Below are 18,687 nucleotides of genomic sequence, written 5' to 3'. Positions count from 1 at the left end.
CTTGTAAACCGATGAGAAATATGGGAACTATGTTGACAATGGCCAACTATGTGCGGCCTTGTCAGCCGAACAGGATTTATTTGAAAGAAATTGAATTAAGTGCAGTCCAGGGCAGGCAGCATTCGATCATTTCTTGATCTTAGTTTTATGATCCCCTTGAGCAAGACCACATAACTACAAACCTATGGCCCTTCCTTGCAACCGCGTCGCTGAACCTTACTGCATCATGTACTAACAACAGACAACAATGCTCCCGTCCCAGCTTTAGTGTCTGCAAACGACACACACGGCACCAGCTAGTCCTGGCACACAAAAGCAAAGGCACCAGCACACAACTCCTGCCAGAGTCTAGCTACCAGAGGTTCTGTTTTTTGTAAACCGAGGGACTATTTATGGCCTGGAGCATTCCCAGCCATCCCCCAACCCACATATGGAGCACATCCCCTGTGCACAGGCGTATGCGCGCACACACACACACATACACATACACAGAAAGAAACCCAGGCACCTCTGCAGAGCCTCTCTGTGTGGAACTGGGCCGATCCTGAGGCCGTATGACCTTTCCCACCGAGTCCCCATTCCCCAGGGGCCACTGTGGACCGAGGGAGTCCCCAGTAGCATGGCTCCTAGGCTGCCACGGAGCTGGCGGGCTCAGGGAGGAGGCACAATGCCACAGCATGGATGACCTGACACCCCCCACTCCCCTCCACCCAGTACTCGACTGGAGACTCGGCAGCAGCCACAGCAGTTCAGTATTTTGGAGAAGAGAGATTTGTATCCCCTTAGTCACTTGCCCCATTACAATCCCCACCATTAAAGGTGCCCGAACTTCCAGGGACTTCAACCCTGACCCTGTTGTCTGGAAAGTAATCCCATGTCATCGATCGCAAACCCCAGGCTGGATGTAGGGAAATACCAGGATTCCCTCCTCTCCTGGTCTCTGTCTTCCTTCACCTGTCTTTATTTCAGCGCACAGCTTCACAGAGTTGCATTACACAAGTTGCTCAGCGGCTCTCCAGTGTACAGTATGGACCAATGCCAGGGCAACACATATCCTATAGCAATGCAAAGTAGCTCTCCACACGTCAAAGCAAGCACTAATCACAGGATACAATAACGTCACAGGCGCAGTACATACTTCAAGAGCAAGACAGTGTGGTGCACGTGTTCATAGACTCATAGACTTTAAGGTCAGAAGGGACCATTATGATCGTCTAGTCTGACCTCCTGCACAATGCAGGCCACAGAATCTCACCCACCCACGCCTGTATCAAACCTGTGTCTGAGCCATTGAAGTCCTCAAATCATGGTTTAAAGACTTCAAAGTGCAGAGAATCTTCCAGCAAGTGACCCATGCCCCACTCTGCAGAGGAAGGCGAAAAACCCCCAGGGCCTCTGCCAATCTGCCCTGGAGGAAAATTCCTTCCCGACCCCAAATATGTTCTAGCTTGAAATAACCTCGAACGTGTCTTCTTGGGATGCAACTGTTCTACAAGCTAATTTTTTCCTGACCATGGTGTCTAGCTGAAGGGGGTTTGAGCAGCATTGTTTAACTTCAGAAGTATCACACACGCATTGTCAGAATATCTTGCAATCCATATTTTCCTTCAGCTTTACATATAAACCAATCGCTGAGGCAAGAAAATACTGATTGGGAAACAGGCACTCTCATTAGAGTGTGTATGGTAACACCCACTGTTTCATGTTCTCTGTGTATATATATATCTTCCTACTGTATTTTCCACTGCATTCATCCGATGAAGTGGGCTGTAGCCCACGAAAGCTTATGCTCAAATAAATTTGTTAGTCTCTAAGGTGCCACAAGGACTCCTGTTCTTTTTGCGGATACAGATTCACCCGGCTGCTTCTCTGAAACCTGACTTGAATGACTTTCCCACCTGGGCTGATCTCCATGAGGGGAGGGATAAGCTATGTGTAGACGTGTGGGGGTGTGAACTGCCAGAAGAGGATTTGCTACACTACCTGCCAACTCCTCAAACTCCCTTGAGAGCCTCAAGTAATAACAAGAGTCCAAGATATCCAGTGACACCTGTAATCCCCCTTTTGTTACTCTTCCAAGAGCTCAGACTTCACTGGGAGCAGCAGCAACGATTTTCCTAAAGCAGCTCCAGAAACTAACCCCGTCTTAAGCTAGGTATTGAGTTCCCAGCAGCTCTGGCAATGCAATGCCGAGCCCTCACTCCCTGGTGAGCTGGGCTACCGCTGCGGGGCAGCAGGCCACACCAATGACCTTCTCACATGTCAGCAAATTGATGTGAAAACAAGTTACAATTCAGCTGTAAATCCACCTGACCAAAAAGGTGCCAATTAGCTGATTGTGCAAAAAGAGCATCTGCTCCTTTTCCACCGCCACCCCTCATTTCATACACACCAATCCTTTTCACCCTCTAGAACGTCTTGGGCACTGTCACTGTCAGGGCCAGCTCCAGGGTTTTGGCCGCCCCAAGCAGCCAAACAAATAAAAACAAAAACAAAACAAAACAAAAAAAGCTGTGATCACAATCTGCGGTGGCAATTCGGCGGAAGGTCCTTCGCTCCGAGCAGGAGTGAGGGACCGTCCGCCGAATTGCCGCCGAACAGCTGGATGTGCCGCCCCTCTCAGAAGTGGCCGCCCCAAGCACTTGCTTGGTAAGATGGTGCCTGGAGCCAGCCCTGGTCACTGTGCTAAGCATGCCTCAGCTTCCAGGGTGAGCTTTCTGTTTGGCTTTATCATCAGCAATAATTCTACAATACAGTAAACAGCTCTGTATTTCTTAATACGTTCCCTCCAAAGGAAACAACGCCAAAAAGCATTACTTACAACGTCGTTTGAAATGGGGTGCAAGGACGATTGCAGTCCTACAAATAAACAAGCTCTATCTGCGAGCAATACACAATATCCAGGGCTGAGTAATCAACTTCTCTCTGTGAACATTAATTTCTAAACCCTTCTGCAAGGCCCTCTCTCTCCCCCCAAACATAAGAACATTCGTTTTCCTGGCTTTCCTGGCCTCCAGCTTGATTACCTGGAATTCAGTCTGGCTATATAAAGCAACACGTCATAGCAATGATTTGCAGACCACATTTAACAGATGAAACTTAAGCATAACCGATAAGCAGAGCACTTAGCATGGGAGGTGTGTTAATGTCTCCAGGGAGCATGTACACATGCGATAAAGCTTTAGACAGGAACTCAAAGGTTGGGCTGTAAAAATGAATAGGGAAACTGCGCTTAAACTTTATTAACCTGTTTGCCACTTAGGAAGGAAGATGAGACCTTAACCTACTAACCTTCTCTGGGTATGTTGATACATTACAGACATAGTCTCGGTTCTTTTATTGCCAACTTCTGTTGATGGAAGAGGCAAGTTTTCAAGCTTCACAGAGCTCTTCAGTAACAGTAGCCCAGCTCACCAGGGAGTGAGGGCTGGGCATTGCATTGCCAGAACTGCTGGGAACTCAATACCTAGCTTAAGACGGGGTTAGTTTCTGGAGCTGCTTTAGGAAAATCGGTGCTGCTGCTCCCAGTGAAGTCTGAGCTCTTGGAAGAGTAACAAGAAGGGGATTACAGGTGTCACTGGATATCTTGGACTCCTGTTATTACTTGAGGCTCTCACAGGAGGCTGAAGAAGAGCTCTGTGAAACTCAAAAGCTTCCACAACAGCAGCTGGTCCAATAAAGGATATTACCTGACCTGCCTGGGACCAACACCGCTATAACAACACTGCAAACAGTATTCTCTGGCTGCTAAGGATGTTTTCTTTCAATGCTAGTGTCAATCAGTGCAGCTTCAATGACGGCAATGGGGCCAGGCTGAGGTACGGCAGCTGAGGATCTGGTCCCTGGTGTAGGATCTCAGCTACTGTACTCTGAATCCCTTCATGCAATGCCATCTGGTTTGCTATGAACCGCAAAGGTGCCAAAAGAATACACTTGAAAGGAAGGACCCTTCCCTTCATCGGTCATGAGGCATGAAGTTAATAGCTCCTCTTGTAAAAGGGGATTGCGGGCTGGTGGTACGGACCCCTGGCAAACCGGAAAGAGAGAGAAAAGAAGCACTTAAGGTTCATTTGTGCAAGGAGATTAGCCAAAAGCAGCGTTCTTCCATTTCAAAGCTTGTGTGTGTGTGTGTGTGTGTGTGTGTTCTCACCCAGCACACTCTACAAGCTACTATGTTGATAAACAAGAGGTGCTTTTATTAAGACATGGGCTACTGCAAGTTCCTCACGCAAATTGCAATATCTATGCAGCCCCATCACCACAGGATCTGAGCACCTCACAGGTATAACATTGGTCCCTCACAACACCTCTCTGAGGTAGGGAAGTGCTAGTAACCCAGGTTTACAGATGGGGATCTGAGGCAGAGTCACTGAGGCCATAACCCTGCAAACTCTTAACTTTGGACATGTGAGAAGCCCCACTGAAGTTAATGGGGCTCCTGACATGCACAAGCACTTACAGGATCAGGACCTAAGCCGCTTGATCACAGTCATGCGGGGAATCTGTGGCAGAGCAGAAAATTGACGCCAGATCTCCTGAATCCCACACCAATGTCTCTCGTCCACAAGACCAGTAAGAAGAACCTACCATATAGTAACACATGTGGCATACTTGGAACTGTCTTCACTATTGAGTGTGTGTTTTAATAATAAATTGCTAGTTAACAAAATATAAATGTCTTGCTAAAATCTAAATGAAACAAGTGGCTCTGTTAACTCAGAGGTGCTCAAAGTGATGCCACCTACATTAATTTTTACTTTAGTATAAAAAATCCGAAGTACCAATACTTCGCTCTGTAGGAATATTGTACACGTACTACACAAAGGACAGCTGAGACTCTGGGCATGAGCTGGGCTACATTCCATACCTTTCCCCTCTAAGTTTGAAAGGATCTTATATTCTCATCGAATTAACTCTTAAAGGGCCGTGAACTCGATTTGTTCCATGTGTGCAGTTCAGATTGGTGTCAGCAGGAGCTGGGCTACTAACAGAATACAATATATTCCCAGAGCCGAGCCACTTGCGATGAGAGTCAGAATGGTAAAAGCAGTTGTCATCTTTAGACTGTGGCTGTAACAATGCACTGGACCATTAAAAAAAATCAGTTAACTTGAGGAAATTGACCAAATTATTAAAATGTCTAACACCCATCAAAATCCCAAACAGCGGCCAGCCGGTTTAGGTAGGGCATTTTCAGTGAGCTCCTCACCTCAGGCTGTAAGCCATGAAATATGTGTGTGCTAAGGGGTACACACTAAACGTACTTGCTTAACTCCCATCAGTGTACCTGGGAGCGAGAACCCTACTCTTTCTGGCTACTGCAGAGGGTCTCTCTGTTTGATCAAGGAGGCTACCACTAACACAGAGAAGAAATGCGAAGTAACCACAATCCTTCCCCTAAAGTGTAGCAACCCATCTGTGGTTATATTCTCTACCTCCCTCCATTCTCCGCTGCTGTACATTTCCCCTACTACCAATGATAATGCCAAAGCCAGCACATTCCATAGTTAATATCCACAAGCCATTCCCCTCCCTCCCGCCCCACATTTGGGGATCATTTGATAGCTTTCCTAAAATCACAGTCGAACCGCAGGCTGCCCACTGTACTGTATAGCAAAGCATTTACTATTTAAAACCATTTCAAAAGAGCTTAATCAACAATATCTTTGGCTACACAGTGTAATAACGTCTATTGTTGCAATCCTAAATGGTTATCATTAATTACAGCTTGCCAATTGTTCAAACCACTAAGAATGTACTAAATAAAGAATCACTGTTATGATACAATATCCTGCTACCAAAACAAGTTGCACAATATAAAGGTATTTTAAACACAGGACTGGCACTTATTAAATAGCCTATGATATTTCCATTTTACCTGAATGTCTGTGGTAAGCCATTATTACGGGAACAAATTCACAGGCAGCCCCTTAGACAACTGAGTTCAAGAGTTTCTCGGCTGATAAGAATGTGTCTCGTTTGATAACATACATTTAAGGGGAGGCTATTAATACAGAAAGACCCACCCGCAGTTGTCCCCTCCCCAGAGATCACAGATTAATCCCAGTCAAAAACTCTTACCATTTTAGGTGATCCAAGGGAGAAGAATAGGATCTGGTGAAAGTACCATAAACAACATATAAATACCTGCACCACTACTTCAGCATCCAAATTAGTTTTAAAGGCAGAGAAGCACTATAGGAACTTGACCTCTCTGCTAAAGTACAATTTGGCCTTGGCTTTAGAAATAGCTTACAACTGTTAGAACATGTTAACCTAATGTACAGACCCAAACGGTTTGGGGCCGTGCTGTCTCAGTTATACTAATTCTGAGTTGTTCTTTATTTAAAAAAAAAAAAAATAGGCTGACTGCAAAATATTAAAGGGCCAGCTAAAAAAACAGAATTAGTTAAAAATGCCGTTCGTAGATCCCCATTAGCTCTGCTAGGTCGAGGGGGGAAACCACAGTTAGGCATGCCAGAACCCAAGGCCCCTTAACAGTGAATAGGGCACAAAAAGGGGGAATTTACATGCACTGAAGATTTACTTCTGGTATTTAAAATCCTGCATAACTTAATGCAATTAGTTTTCATAACCACAGCTGAGGCTGGCCTGCTACTGTCTTTATAATAAGCCCCATTTCTCAAGTATTACCCACTAGTTTACAGTGGGAAGTGGCAGGAAGCTACATTAGCAGAGGCCCGAACACCACAGGAACAGCTGTTTCTTTCCAGGCATGGCAGACAGACAGGGTGATCAGTGGTCTGAGCTCGGGGCTGGAAGCCAGGAACTCCTGAATTCTAATCCTGTTTATGACACTGACTGACTGCGGGGCCGTGGGAAAGTCTGTTAACCTCTCAAGCTCAACTTTCCCCTCTCACCTACTCAGAGGGAGCTGTGAGTATCAGGGAGCTAACATGGCAATTCTTTTCAACAAGGCCCATCTCTGTGGCCCCTGCACTTTGCACAGCAATTGGACTAGAAAGTGCTAAGTATCATTGCCGGGATTGTTAGGTGTGCTGCAAATATCTGGAAAGTCTCCTATTTTAACTACAGGAAGGTTGGCCAAGCACCACACTGATGCCTACAATAGTCACACCAGTCAGCTCTCCTCTGCCGGGAGCTTCCAGGCTGCAAAGATACAGTACCATAACCAGCCTTCTTCACAACTAAATGTGTTAGTCTCTAAGGTGCCACAAGTACTCCTGTTCTTCTTTTTGCGGATACAGACTAACACGGCTGCTACTCTGAAACTTCTTCACAACTGTCATTTACGTCTAAAAGTTTCATCGGATTGCTTGAAATGACCAGGTTTGAAAACATTCATTTCCAGAATGGCAAGAAGAGTGGATCCACTTATTGTTGATCCAGCAGATTGTCCATAAGAAACTAAAATGCTCTGGCTAAGAAAATTCTCCCAGTCAACATATCAAACTCTAGCAAATTGTTCTTGTGGTTCACGACGCCGTGGGAATCAGAACAATTGGCATTTTTAACTGAGCCGGTCTCCTTCTATATAAACAGTATACAGACAGATTGTTTTGGCAAGGTGTGTGGTGTTCACATGGATAACCATTCTTATTACTGTTTTAGTAACTCTCTGGCATACCACTCCCCATAGGGTATGTGAGTGCTGGTGGTTCTTGCCACATTCCAGCTTGAGTAATTATAGCCTCCCTAAAATATCCTCTGTAATTTCAAACAGATTTGGTATTCTTCACTTCCTGGCCTAAAGAGCTGTGTAACATTCCTGTGCAATGTTAAACAGCTATCACGTTCCACCCCAGAGATGGCTGCATTTCAATGGGCGTGAAGAGATTCATGAATGGGATGGGACAAGCATTATGTACACACGGAAGTGTTCTGTGGGTATACTAGCGAGAGAGACTGTGAGGGTGTGAGAGTATTTCGCACCCAGAGACACACACACAATGGAGAGGGAGAAGAGGAGAAACAGGGAGAAAGAGACAGGCAGAGGTTCGGAGAACAGAATGGGTGGAATCCTGGCCCCACTGAAGTCAATGGGAGTTTTGCCATTCACTTCAACAGGCCATAGGATTTCATCCCAGGAGTGTAGTTTGCAACAGTGTATAATAGTAAGCCCCTAAATGTAAGGTTATCACCATGTGGCACAGAGACGGCCCATGCCTACCGATACTTGGGGATGTGGGGGGGGGCAAAGTATGCTCAATACAAACCAAGCAGCAAATCTGGGGGGGGAGGGGAGACGTGACCCCACATGACCCCTCCCCCAATGTGTTGCCTCTTATGTGGCACAATACAGAACAACATGGTCTGGAGCACAGCTCCCTCACTCTAGAGGTGGTGGCATAGCTGTTTCCCTCGTTGGTAGTCCTAGTATAACTGGGCTAGAGACAACAACATGAAATTCAACAAAGACAAACGTAAGGGGCTACGCTGAGGGAAGAAATATCAAATGCACAAATACAGAATGGGGGATAACCGGCTTGGCAGCAGCACTGCTGAGAAGGATCTGGGTGTTGTGGTGGAGCACTCAACATGAGTCAGCAATGCAATGCTGTTGCAAAAAAAGCAAATGCAATTTTAGGTTGCCTTAACAGAGGCATAGCATGCAAATCACAGCTCTATTTGGTGCTGGTCAGGCCTAACCTGGAGTTCGGTGTCTAATTTTGGTCACCAATGTATAGAAAGGATGTGGAGAAATTGGCCAGAGGCAAGCGACAAAGATGATCAATGGGATGGAATGCAAGCCATACGAGCAAAGGCTGCAGGAACTGGCTATGTTTAGCTGGAAAAGAGGAGGTTGAGGGGGGACGCGATAGCCGTCTTCAAATACTTGAAAAGCTGCCATAAAAAAGATGGAGAAAGGTTGTTCCCTCTTGCCACAGAGGGCAGGACAAGGGTTCAAATGACAGCACAGCAGATATAGATTAAATCTCAGGAAACACTTCCGAACTGTAAGAACAGCAGGACAATGGAACAGACGCCTCAGGAGACTGTGGAAGCTCCTTCACTGGAGGTTTTCAAAAGGAGGCTGGACAGAGCCACCTGTCTTGGGTGGTTTAGACACAACCAATCCTGCATCTTGGCAGGGGGTTAGACCAGACGATCCCTGCGGGCCTTAGGCAATTTAACACTTCACTCCAGACCAGTGTTTCGCCCCAGTGATCACCAGGACCCCTTTCCACCTCATTTACTGCTATTCTGGTACTTTCTGGTATTATTGTTATTATTATTGTCATGTATATTATGATAGAGCCCAGAAGGCCACATTGTACTAAGCTCCAGGGAGACACTGGCGTTTACACTGAAAAGCGGAGAAGCCAGTCCAACCTGCGTTCCCTGTCAATCCTGCCAAAGACTCAAATACCAGCAGCATTTCGAAGGGCAGTGGACGCAGGTCCTTACACCCCAAAGCAATCAGGAGCCGGAATTCATGGTACAGGAGTTCTGAGTTCACCTTCAGCCCTGGGCACTTCTTTCTCCTTCTGTGTATTAATCCTGTCTTGCTGAATTCAGGCAGAGTTGAAAACTGTAGCACTAGGCACTGGTCTGCTGGTGCAAGGATGAGGATTTGAGCTGCACCTGTGGCATTTTTAGGGTGATCAGATGTCCCAATTTTATAGGGACAGTCCCGATACTTGGGGCTTTTTCTATTACCCCCCCCCACCCCCTGTCCTGATTTTTCACACTTGCTGTCTGGGCCCCCTAGGCATTTTTAACGTTGGTAGTTTCGTCCTAAATTTCTTTATTTTTTCAACTAATACAGGAGTTACTCAAAGAGACATTCCCCCAAAGTTAACTTTTTATCAGCGTGGTGGCTGTCGAGCAGGCAGCAGGATTACGGGGTCGTGTCATGTACCTGAATAAAGAGTGATTCAACATTGTGTTTTCCAGAGTATTTTCTTGACCTGAATCATCCTGCCAGAAAAGGCCTGAGCAGCTTCAGGCTTCTCACATGTCCATCTGTCACTCGACATGACAGAAACAGCCACTTAAATAGAGACAGGAGATAGCCCGGCATTGATGAACTATTAGTCACCATCATCAGAGACAACTGAGCAGCAATAAATATAGAGAGGTGGCAGGACATCATGCCTACATTTCAGAGTAACGTTTTACTTTAATGCTCCGTGTATGTTGACTGCGCTACACAGAATTACTGCGAAGTGGCTGATAAACAAATAAGGATACACTGATGGCTTGGACTCCTGGACAAATTCAGCCTCCTCCAATCGCATATTGCCCCACAATCGTTTCTCTTCGCTCCAGCTAGTTTTTGGAATTCTGCCCCCTGATTTGGAATCATCTGTGACAGCAGAGGACAGGTGCAGTAAACGTGCCCGAGGGTTGTCATTTCAGGCAGTGAACATTTAAGAGGGAATTTAGTGCTTAACATTATGCTTCTTTATTCAGTGTATCAGGGGCCCATGCACAGTGCTTGGTGCCTCCCAAAATGTACTCTCAGAACTGAAACAAAAATATGTATCAATGCAGTGTTTTTATTCAAATTGCCAGTGCCACAAAGGCCAGTTTATACTCGCCCACAAGAGAAAACACATCTTTCAGCCAAAGATCTCCTGGGAAACATCCCTTCAGTTTTCAGTCCTTCCCTCACATCCCTTTTACGGCTGCAGTGAAAGATGAACGTTGCAGCACGCCTGGAAGGTGAAAGGACCAGGGCTCCGGAAGAGGGAAGGGTGCTCAGGGTCATGGAGCCCTCATGGGAATCGCCCTGCCAGCAGCTCCCCCTCTAGGGTGACCAGATGTCCCGATTTTATAGGGACAGTCCCGACTTTTGGGTCTTTTTCTTATATAGGCTCCTATTACCCCCCACCCCCTGTCCCGATTTTTCACATTTGCTGTCTGGTCACCCTATCCCCCTCACTCGAATGGAAGAAGCTCCAGCTAGGGCATCTCTGGTAATCTCAGCTGTGTCAGTGGGGTACCTCCCAGTCACCGGGCTCCAAACCAGTCTAGGATGTATAAGCTCACCCCCTTGAACTCCACCCAAAAGGTGAGGGGAGCAGCACAGTTCTCACAGCCAGCCCACCCTCGCCCATTCTGCAAGGCCATCAAATGCTGGGTGATTCCCTCCACAGTCCCAGCCAGTTTGGATGTGATGGACACACTGAGTGTCATCAGTCTGTTGAGCTCACTGCTAGCCAAGGGTCCGGACTGACTCTTCCTATGGCCTTGAGCTGGAGGAGGAGGAGGAGGGACAAAACCAACCTCTGCAGTGCCCCACACGGACTTCCACAGTGGAGGGAAAATTGCCCCAAACTTCCTTTTGGTGACTCCCAGAAAGGGCTGAACAGAACCACTCAAGAGTAACTTACCCAGCCCTACCAGGAACTGCAAACATCCTAACAAAATCTCATGGTCAGCAGCCACAAAGGAGGCTGACCGATCCCACAGAACCAGCAGTGACGCCTTCCCGGTTCTCATCCAGTTCTAGCAGAAGACCATCCACCCCAGCAGCCAATGCGGTGCCTACCCCAAAACCCACCAAAAGAGAAGCCAGCACCTCCCCACTGGCCTTCACCAGCCAGGAGAACATGCACCCAACTCCAAAGGGTGTGGCACAAAACACACCTAGCACTTCTGGAGCCTCAGTGAACAGACTGACGGGGGCTCTAGCACAAGAACTAGCCTTCTCCTGTCATGGTCATGGCACAATGGTGGTGTCTCCATGTGCGGTCAACATGGAAGAAGCCAGATCAATCCAGCTGTGAGTGGTGTTAGCCACAAAGTATCATGAAAACTCTTCCTGAGAATGAGGACTGGGCTCCGTAACAGACCAGAGGCAGCGCAGACTCAGCAGGCAAAAACCACCCAGTCTGAGTCCTGCTGCAGGAGACCTTGTGGATGATACAGCAAAGGCAAAAACTGCATTTCTTTGCCTCCTCCACAGCGCACTATAAACCTTATCTATGCTGCACTCAATCCGATTCAATCCTAGCTATCCACCCCAGCCATCTATTTTTCTATCTCCTAGAGCTGGAAGGGACCTTGAAAGGTCATTGAGTCCAGCCCTCTGCCTTCACTAGCAGGACCAAGTACTGATTTTGCCCCAGATCCCTACATGGTCCCCTCAAGGATTGAACTCACAACCCTGCATTTAGCAAGCCAATGCTCAAACCACTGAGCTATCCCTCTGTTCAGCCATAGAAAGCCATACATAAACCATGGTGACACCTGGGAGCAAAGCCAGCTGCAGTACAGATGTTTGTACAGCTGTACTAAACCACGAATAGAGCAGTCTGTGGGTTAGACTACATTCTTCCTCTGAGCCATCTGGAATCCCTCAGACTCCATCCAGCTAGGATAGCGTCCCTACACTACAGCTCCTTCACATCTGCAGGACAGGTGTGCTTCACCTCCCATGGCAGAAGGCAATGATCAGACCATGACACTTCCCTTGCCTCCAATCCCACTAGATCCAGAGCGTGGCCGGCTGTGTGAAGTGAGTCAGAAGGCACCCAAGACAGTCACGGAATGCTTTTAGAACCAAATCTGGGGGAGGTACCGGAAGACTATAGGGTCAGATGCCATCTAAGAACCTAGATATGAATGTGGGAGACTCCGTGCTTAAAGGGGATGGTGCAGGAGGGGTTGCAAAGGGCCGGCAAAATAAATCAATCAGTAAAAATTGAGCCGGACTGCTGGGACGCACTTTAAGCGCTGGTTCACCAACAATCTGCTACTCCTGGATTACGGTAGGACCCCCCCACACACTTTTTTCAAACTACTTGAAGCACTGGGGCGAGGGGAGAGTAAAAACGTAAGAACAAAGGAAAAGGGAGGGAAGCCGAACTGGGATGGGACGTGACTAGAAGTAAGGATGGAATGGGCCAGCGGGACATTGGAAGGATAGAGCGTGGAAAGTGGAAAAATAGCAAACATGGAAAGAGGGGGAACTGTAACATCTATCCCTCTGTCTTACTCCACTGGAATATTGTCAGGACTCTGCCCCTCAGCCAGCGGAGATAGTCCCATTTTACTTCCATGCCACCACCTGCTCTGCTCCCAAGCCCTTTCCAAGCACGCCTTCCGCCCGGCACCCATTCGCTCCACCTGTTGTGGACATTGCAAACCTTTGACTGGTTGCTGATAGCTGACTGACATAGAGATTCGGGTGGGGGCTATAAATCAGACGCTGCTTTGTGCATCCAAGTTTTTGTTCAGTCCCTCTTTTCTATTTCGGGCTTGGAGAAGAAAACCAAAGCCAGGACAGCTTCCCAAATAAAGCAGAGCATGTGTGGGGCGGAGGGAAACACTACAGCAAACCCACCCTGAATCAAGGGATGTGTAGTTACTGAGAACACTCATGTAAGACAGTGCATTTGAAACCTGTTCATTTGTATTACGGTTACTTTTCTCCCCTAAGAATTCTCCTCAGGGCAGCAGGTGGACTGTCCATCCCTGGGACCACCCACAACCCGCCCCATGGCTCTAGGCCTACATAAGACAAAGCCCAGAAAGATCAGTAAGATTTTCCTTTTAGTTGATCATCTTGATATTTTTGTCATTGTTTCCTTCCACTCAAGGATCTCAAACGGAACTGCTTGAATTGTGAACTCTCGTGAACATGCTCCTGTGGCAAAGGGCTATATTTTTACCCTTAGTGTTCAGAGCTGGACACCGAGGCAACGAGAGGCAAGTCTCTGATTTAAGTGACTTACCCAGAGTCACACAGCAAGGCTGGATCCAACACCCATTAATGTAATTCTTCACATCGGGCCCCAAGTCAGCAGTGGAACCAAGAGAGTCAAGTTCTCTTGATTTCCAGTCCACTATGTCTTTCCAGTGGCTCTTTATAAAGACTCAAACAGAACAAATAGTAGTGGTCATCTCACTCCAGCGAGGCCACTTGGTACAGCTCATGGTCGGTGTGGTGAGGATGAGTTTGCGGTATAGTACACGCTTTAAAATAGTTTATTTTTATTGCTTAAAGTGCATCGTTAGTTAATGAGCCTCAATGCCCAGTTCTGGAGCACTGAGAATGGAACTCTGCAAAGTGCTTGCCAGATACTGTGTCTGGAACAGATTCAGGACTAGCTGTGTGCCTATGGGCACCCTTTACACTTCAGGATGTAAGTCTGCAGGATGGTGCGTGAGGAGGATTCACCTGCAGGACTCGGGTACGTCAGACACAGCATTGTCAATCTCAAGCCTTAAAAATCACCCCAAATCACCACCCTAAATAAATCATGAGACTGACTGAAAAATCATGAGATTTGAAAATAAATAAATAAAGGTGGCGTTCTTTTTATTTGCCTTCTGGTTTCTGAGCCTTTAGTTTAAACTCACACCACCTTTTCAAACTTTTCTCTGCAACCGTGAGGCCTGGAAACTTACGTTTTTCAAATGAAAGCCACGATTCTTGCCTAACCCAATGCCTCCGGGAGACAGGGCTTTTAAGGAAAACACTGAGTGACATAAGAGCATGTGACAGGGCTCCCCTCTCTGCCTTTGGATACAAAGAGGCTGGATGCCTTCACGTTGAGAACCACCAGGGTGTTCTTTATTAGGTCCCCTCCATCAGGACAGCCTTGTACAGCAACATACAAGTGGACATAAACTTCTCCAGGGAGGAAGAAGAAAGTTCTCCTCACCCTGTATCCCCGGTCAGCCTTCTTCTCTTGCACTTCCTTCCTTGCCTTTACCTGTGTCCTGATGGGCTGATCATTCTCATTAGCTCAGCAGCCTCCACCCTAATTAAGCCATTGAGCACCATCTCCCAATGAAGTCCACTCCCGGGAGCATAGCTGGTCCCTTAAGGAGCTCTCGACTCCTGGCACTCTGTCACAGAGTGCAATAAAATCGCGAGCATTGGTAACATGCCCGCTGCCAGACACGCCTCACAACATGCAGGCCCAGCGTGGCCTGTTCTAATGACAACCAGAGCCCAGAATGTGCCCCGGCACTGACCGAGGGATGGGAGGAAAGGGTAAAAGGAGTCCTCCCGTCTCAGGCTCCCTGTCCCACAGTGGCTACAGCCCTGAAGGGCAGGACTACAACTCCACTTCCTTCTGCACTACACCATGGAGCTGGCTGGGCTCACAGGGGACAGCAGGCTGAACCCTTGCCAGGGCTGTAGTTGCATGCTCCCGCTGAGTCCTGGGGAGCCGCAGGAGGGGTTGTGCCTTCCGGCGCCCCAGACAGGCAGGGTGCCTGCATGCCACCCAAGGGCACCACCAAACCCTGTAGCAAACAGTAATAATAATAATAATATATGGAGATATACCTATCACCTAGAACTGGAAGGGACCTCAAAAGGTTATTGAGTCCAGTCCCCTGCCTTCACTAGCAGGACCAAGTACTGATTTTTGCCCCAGATCTCTAAGTGGCCCCCTCAAGGATTGAACTCATAATGCTGGGTTTAGCAGGCCAATGCTCAAACCACTGAGCTATCCCTCCCCCCAGTGAGTAATACACTGTGGATTTGTTCAAAGCAGCTCAGGATAGAGGCTGGCCTGCAGAAGATCTGTTACTGGGGATGATGGGCCAGGCAGAGAAAACCCAGCTTGACTTTCAGATCACAGGGTTCCAAAAGTCATGTTTTCACTAGTAACCTGAGCAAATCTGAACGAGAGTCATTTAGCAACTTGGGGTCCCCAATGATGCAATTACTGTACCTAAGTTTCTGTTTGACCAAGACATGGGATTTAACACTTTCTGCTTGAGAGAAGTGCCAGGGGATATTTGATTACCACAGTGCTCAGGACTGAAGCTTTATATCTCACCCCAAAAAATTCAGCAGCACAGCACCCCCAACCCCACGCCAAGGCACCAGCTTTGAAACGACAGAGAGAAGAAAGCCAATTTCTGTATCGCCTGCACTGTGTTCCTTAGAGCTATCCCATCCCCTGACTAAACCAACTCCACTCTGCTGAGATGTGACCACAGCACAGCTTGGTGCCTGCAGACTGTGCCCTTCATTGTTAGATATCTTCCTGCAGAGGCAACAGGCAAGTGCAGCACAGCGCCCTGCGGCTTGGCCGGGACAATGCTCCATTCTGACTCACCTCGCAGAGCTAATGCAGTAGATTACAAGGATCCTTGATTGAGTCTTAGCTGCATTAACATGTGGAAGGCTCATGAAACCCAGCCACGGGCTGAGGGACTAATCAGTTACATGTCCCCCTGGACCCAGCCACCAGCTCCACTTACCTTTGGAAATTAAAACTTCCGGGATCAGCAAAAGTGGCATGACTCCCTGTCAATCCAGTAACACACAGATCCTGGCAGGGCGACCCCCAGGGGAATCTCCTACCGGAGAAGCAGGTTTGATATGCAGCCACAGAACCACTCGTGTGCTCCCACCACACATGTTATTACTGAAACGGTCATTGAACTAATCTATCATGCCTCCCAATTCACATCCCCACACTCTTAACTGCATTCAGTTAATTTTCATAAGCATGTGTGCCTGCTGTATAAGGCTTTCCCTTTGGTGGATTTATACAGTTCACTGAAAGGGTCAATGAAGGAAGTTCAGATATGAATTTATATTCAAATAGAAAACTGGGCAAGTCAGTTTCCTTGGGAACTGACACCAGTGCAATAAGATTCAGGGATTACATCTTCTCCTAACCTCACAAACCCATGTGTCAGTACACAATGCTGCTCCTGTACCACACCAGCCGGTCAGAGTGTGATCATATGAAGGTCGAGGCGGTCAAATTGCTGATGTTGGTTATGCCCATATACAGGGCCGCCCGGGGGAGGGGGGCAAGTGGGGCAATTTCCCCCAGGCCCTGCAGGGGCCCCCATGAGTATATAGTATTCTATAGTATTGTAACTTTTTTTATGGAAGGGGCCCCTGAAATTGCTTTGCCCCAGGCCCCCTGAATCCGCTGGGCGGCCCTGCCCATATATTTCCTCCATGAGTAGGATAACACTTTGGGCTTAGGGGGGTTTCCGGTTAAACTGAGCTCTGAAGACGCAATTACTCTCTCCATAGAAGAATTGCGAACCATGCAAGTTTCCCCCACGCTGTGTCACCTCTGACATGGAGAGACCTGCTCTAGGGATGAGAAGTCTCCATGCCCATTCAATCCTTGGCCTCTACAAAGTGAAGGACACAACCACTTCTAGGTTTCTAAAATCCATTCTGGTTTTATCAGTCTGGGACCAACGGAGTTCAGCAGAGGGCTGGTTATTGCAGGTGGAGCAGGCTGCGCTACCGATAGTTCGGGTTGCCTGACATTTCTATTTATAAAACCCTATTTTGAGTTGCTAATATAATTTTGCCAGATTTTAATCGTTGGAGCTGAAATTTTCCAAGGGTGCCTCCGTCAGGCTGAATAATTTTTGGAAAATGTCAAACGCAGTCTAGTCTTTTCTCAGAATGAGGATAGGGGAAAATACACTGTTTTTCCCAATGTTAAATTGCTTTCCAACCATTTCACTGAGAAGCTCTAGTGTCCCCAGGCTTTAGAGCAGAGGCTCTGTAGAAGGCTTTTCAGCTACATTTGTAATTGTCACATAAACTGAGCGAGGGCACTGTATGCTGTTCTGCTGGTACCGTTGATCTGATGCATGTCACAGATCTATTGCACTGCTCTGAGTCACTGCACTGACCTTAGAGCCCCAAGCTAGAAAAGGCACCACAGTCTAACGACAGAATTCTCCACCATTCTTGGCTCATAGATCTACATTGATTTCAACACCGCATCATATGCCTGGTGCATCTGTGAAGTACAGCATCTGCCTCCCCCTGCTTTTGGCACCTCCCGCTCCCCAAGACACACCCCTTTGTACTTCATTATACTTATCACTGTACAGTTACAATTTACAAAAGGACTTTATCATGTACTGGGCCGAATCCTGCTGGCTTATGTGAATAATCAATAGGCAGGGACCATCTTTATGTTCTGTGTTTGCCTAGTGTCTAGCACGCTGGGGCTCTGGTCTATCATCAGGGCTGCTACCACCATATCAATAATAAATTATTGTTATTCAGACCTGGCATACGTAGGTCCCACGCCACGGTCTTTAGTGGAGCAGCACTTGAGTACTGTACTGCCAGCCTGGAACTGGCCCAATGGAACAAGCAAGGCGAAGGCAGCTAGCCCTCTGATGACTATATTTTCAGTTGTTAGGTAGCAGTGGTGACTGGAAGTTATGTCTCCACATTAAAAATAACCAGCCCCAAAGCCTCACCATATGTACCCCTGGGCTATCTTTGCTCCGATAGTCAAAAGGGATCAGCCTGGAGGGTTGACAGTGTATTTTTGGTTGCCCTAAACAATTGTCAGCATGTATGTCCTGCATTCTTTACAAGGAAAAACATAGCTGCAAAGCCCACCTTAGTGGGACCTAGTTGGGTGGATCAGACACAAAGGTCACTCCCTGGGTGGATATGGCTGCTTTCATTTCTAACTTGAGAGAAGTTTGTTTTGAAATGAACTAGGCGGTCTCCTTTTTTCACGATAAAGGACAGGCTAATATTTAGTAACAGCTTGAAGAAGGGCACTAATCCCTTTGTCACACAGCCAGCACAGGGGCTTAATTTCCATGGTGTTCGGATGGTAACTTAGAGCACACAGAACAAGATCAAATATCAATTCCCCCCGGACTTGTTGCTGTCCAAACCGAGTAATTAAACCGAAATACCAGTGTTTATTTCTACCAGCGCTAGAGCAGCCTACCGGGTCATGCATTTCATTTTCATGAATAACTCGTTATTACTAACTG

General features: G+C 47.3%; 1 protein-coding gene across 4 annotated transcripts in view; it reads right to left on the bottom strand.

The window, feature by feature from the left end:
• FHL1 (four and a half LIM domains 1) overlaps nt 1–18,687 on the bottom strand; it is a 52,706-nt gene that overhangs the window by 13,511 nt on the left and 20,508 nt on the right. The window contains exon 1 of one of the 4 annotated variants that reach the window (XM_034781352.1): nt 5,879–5,986. The exons of 2 other annotated variants lie outside the window; for them this stretch is intronic. In XM_034781352.1, coding sequence (XP_034637243.1) covers nt 5,879–5,900 — 22 coding nt within the window. In that variant the 5' untranslated portion in view covers nt 5,901–5,986. Of the gene's footprint in view, nt 1–3,291; nt 3,317–5,878; nt 5,987–18,687 lie in introns of those variants that run through there. One more of the 4 variants, XM_034781355.1, reaches the window with a different exon arrangement.

The sequence above is a fragment of the Trachemys scripta genome, chromosome 9, assembly GCF_013100865.1.
Source record: "Trachemys scripta elegans isolate TJP31775 chromosome 9, CAS_Tse_1.0, whole genome shotgun sequence".
Taxonomy (NCBI): Eukaryota; Metazoa; Chordata; order Testudines; family Emydidae; genus Trachemys; species Trachemys scripta.
This window is presented reverse-complemented; position numbering and strand designations above follow the sequence as displayed.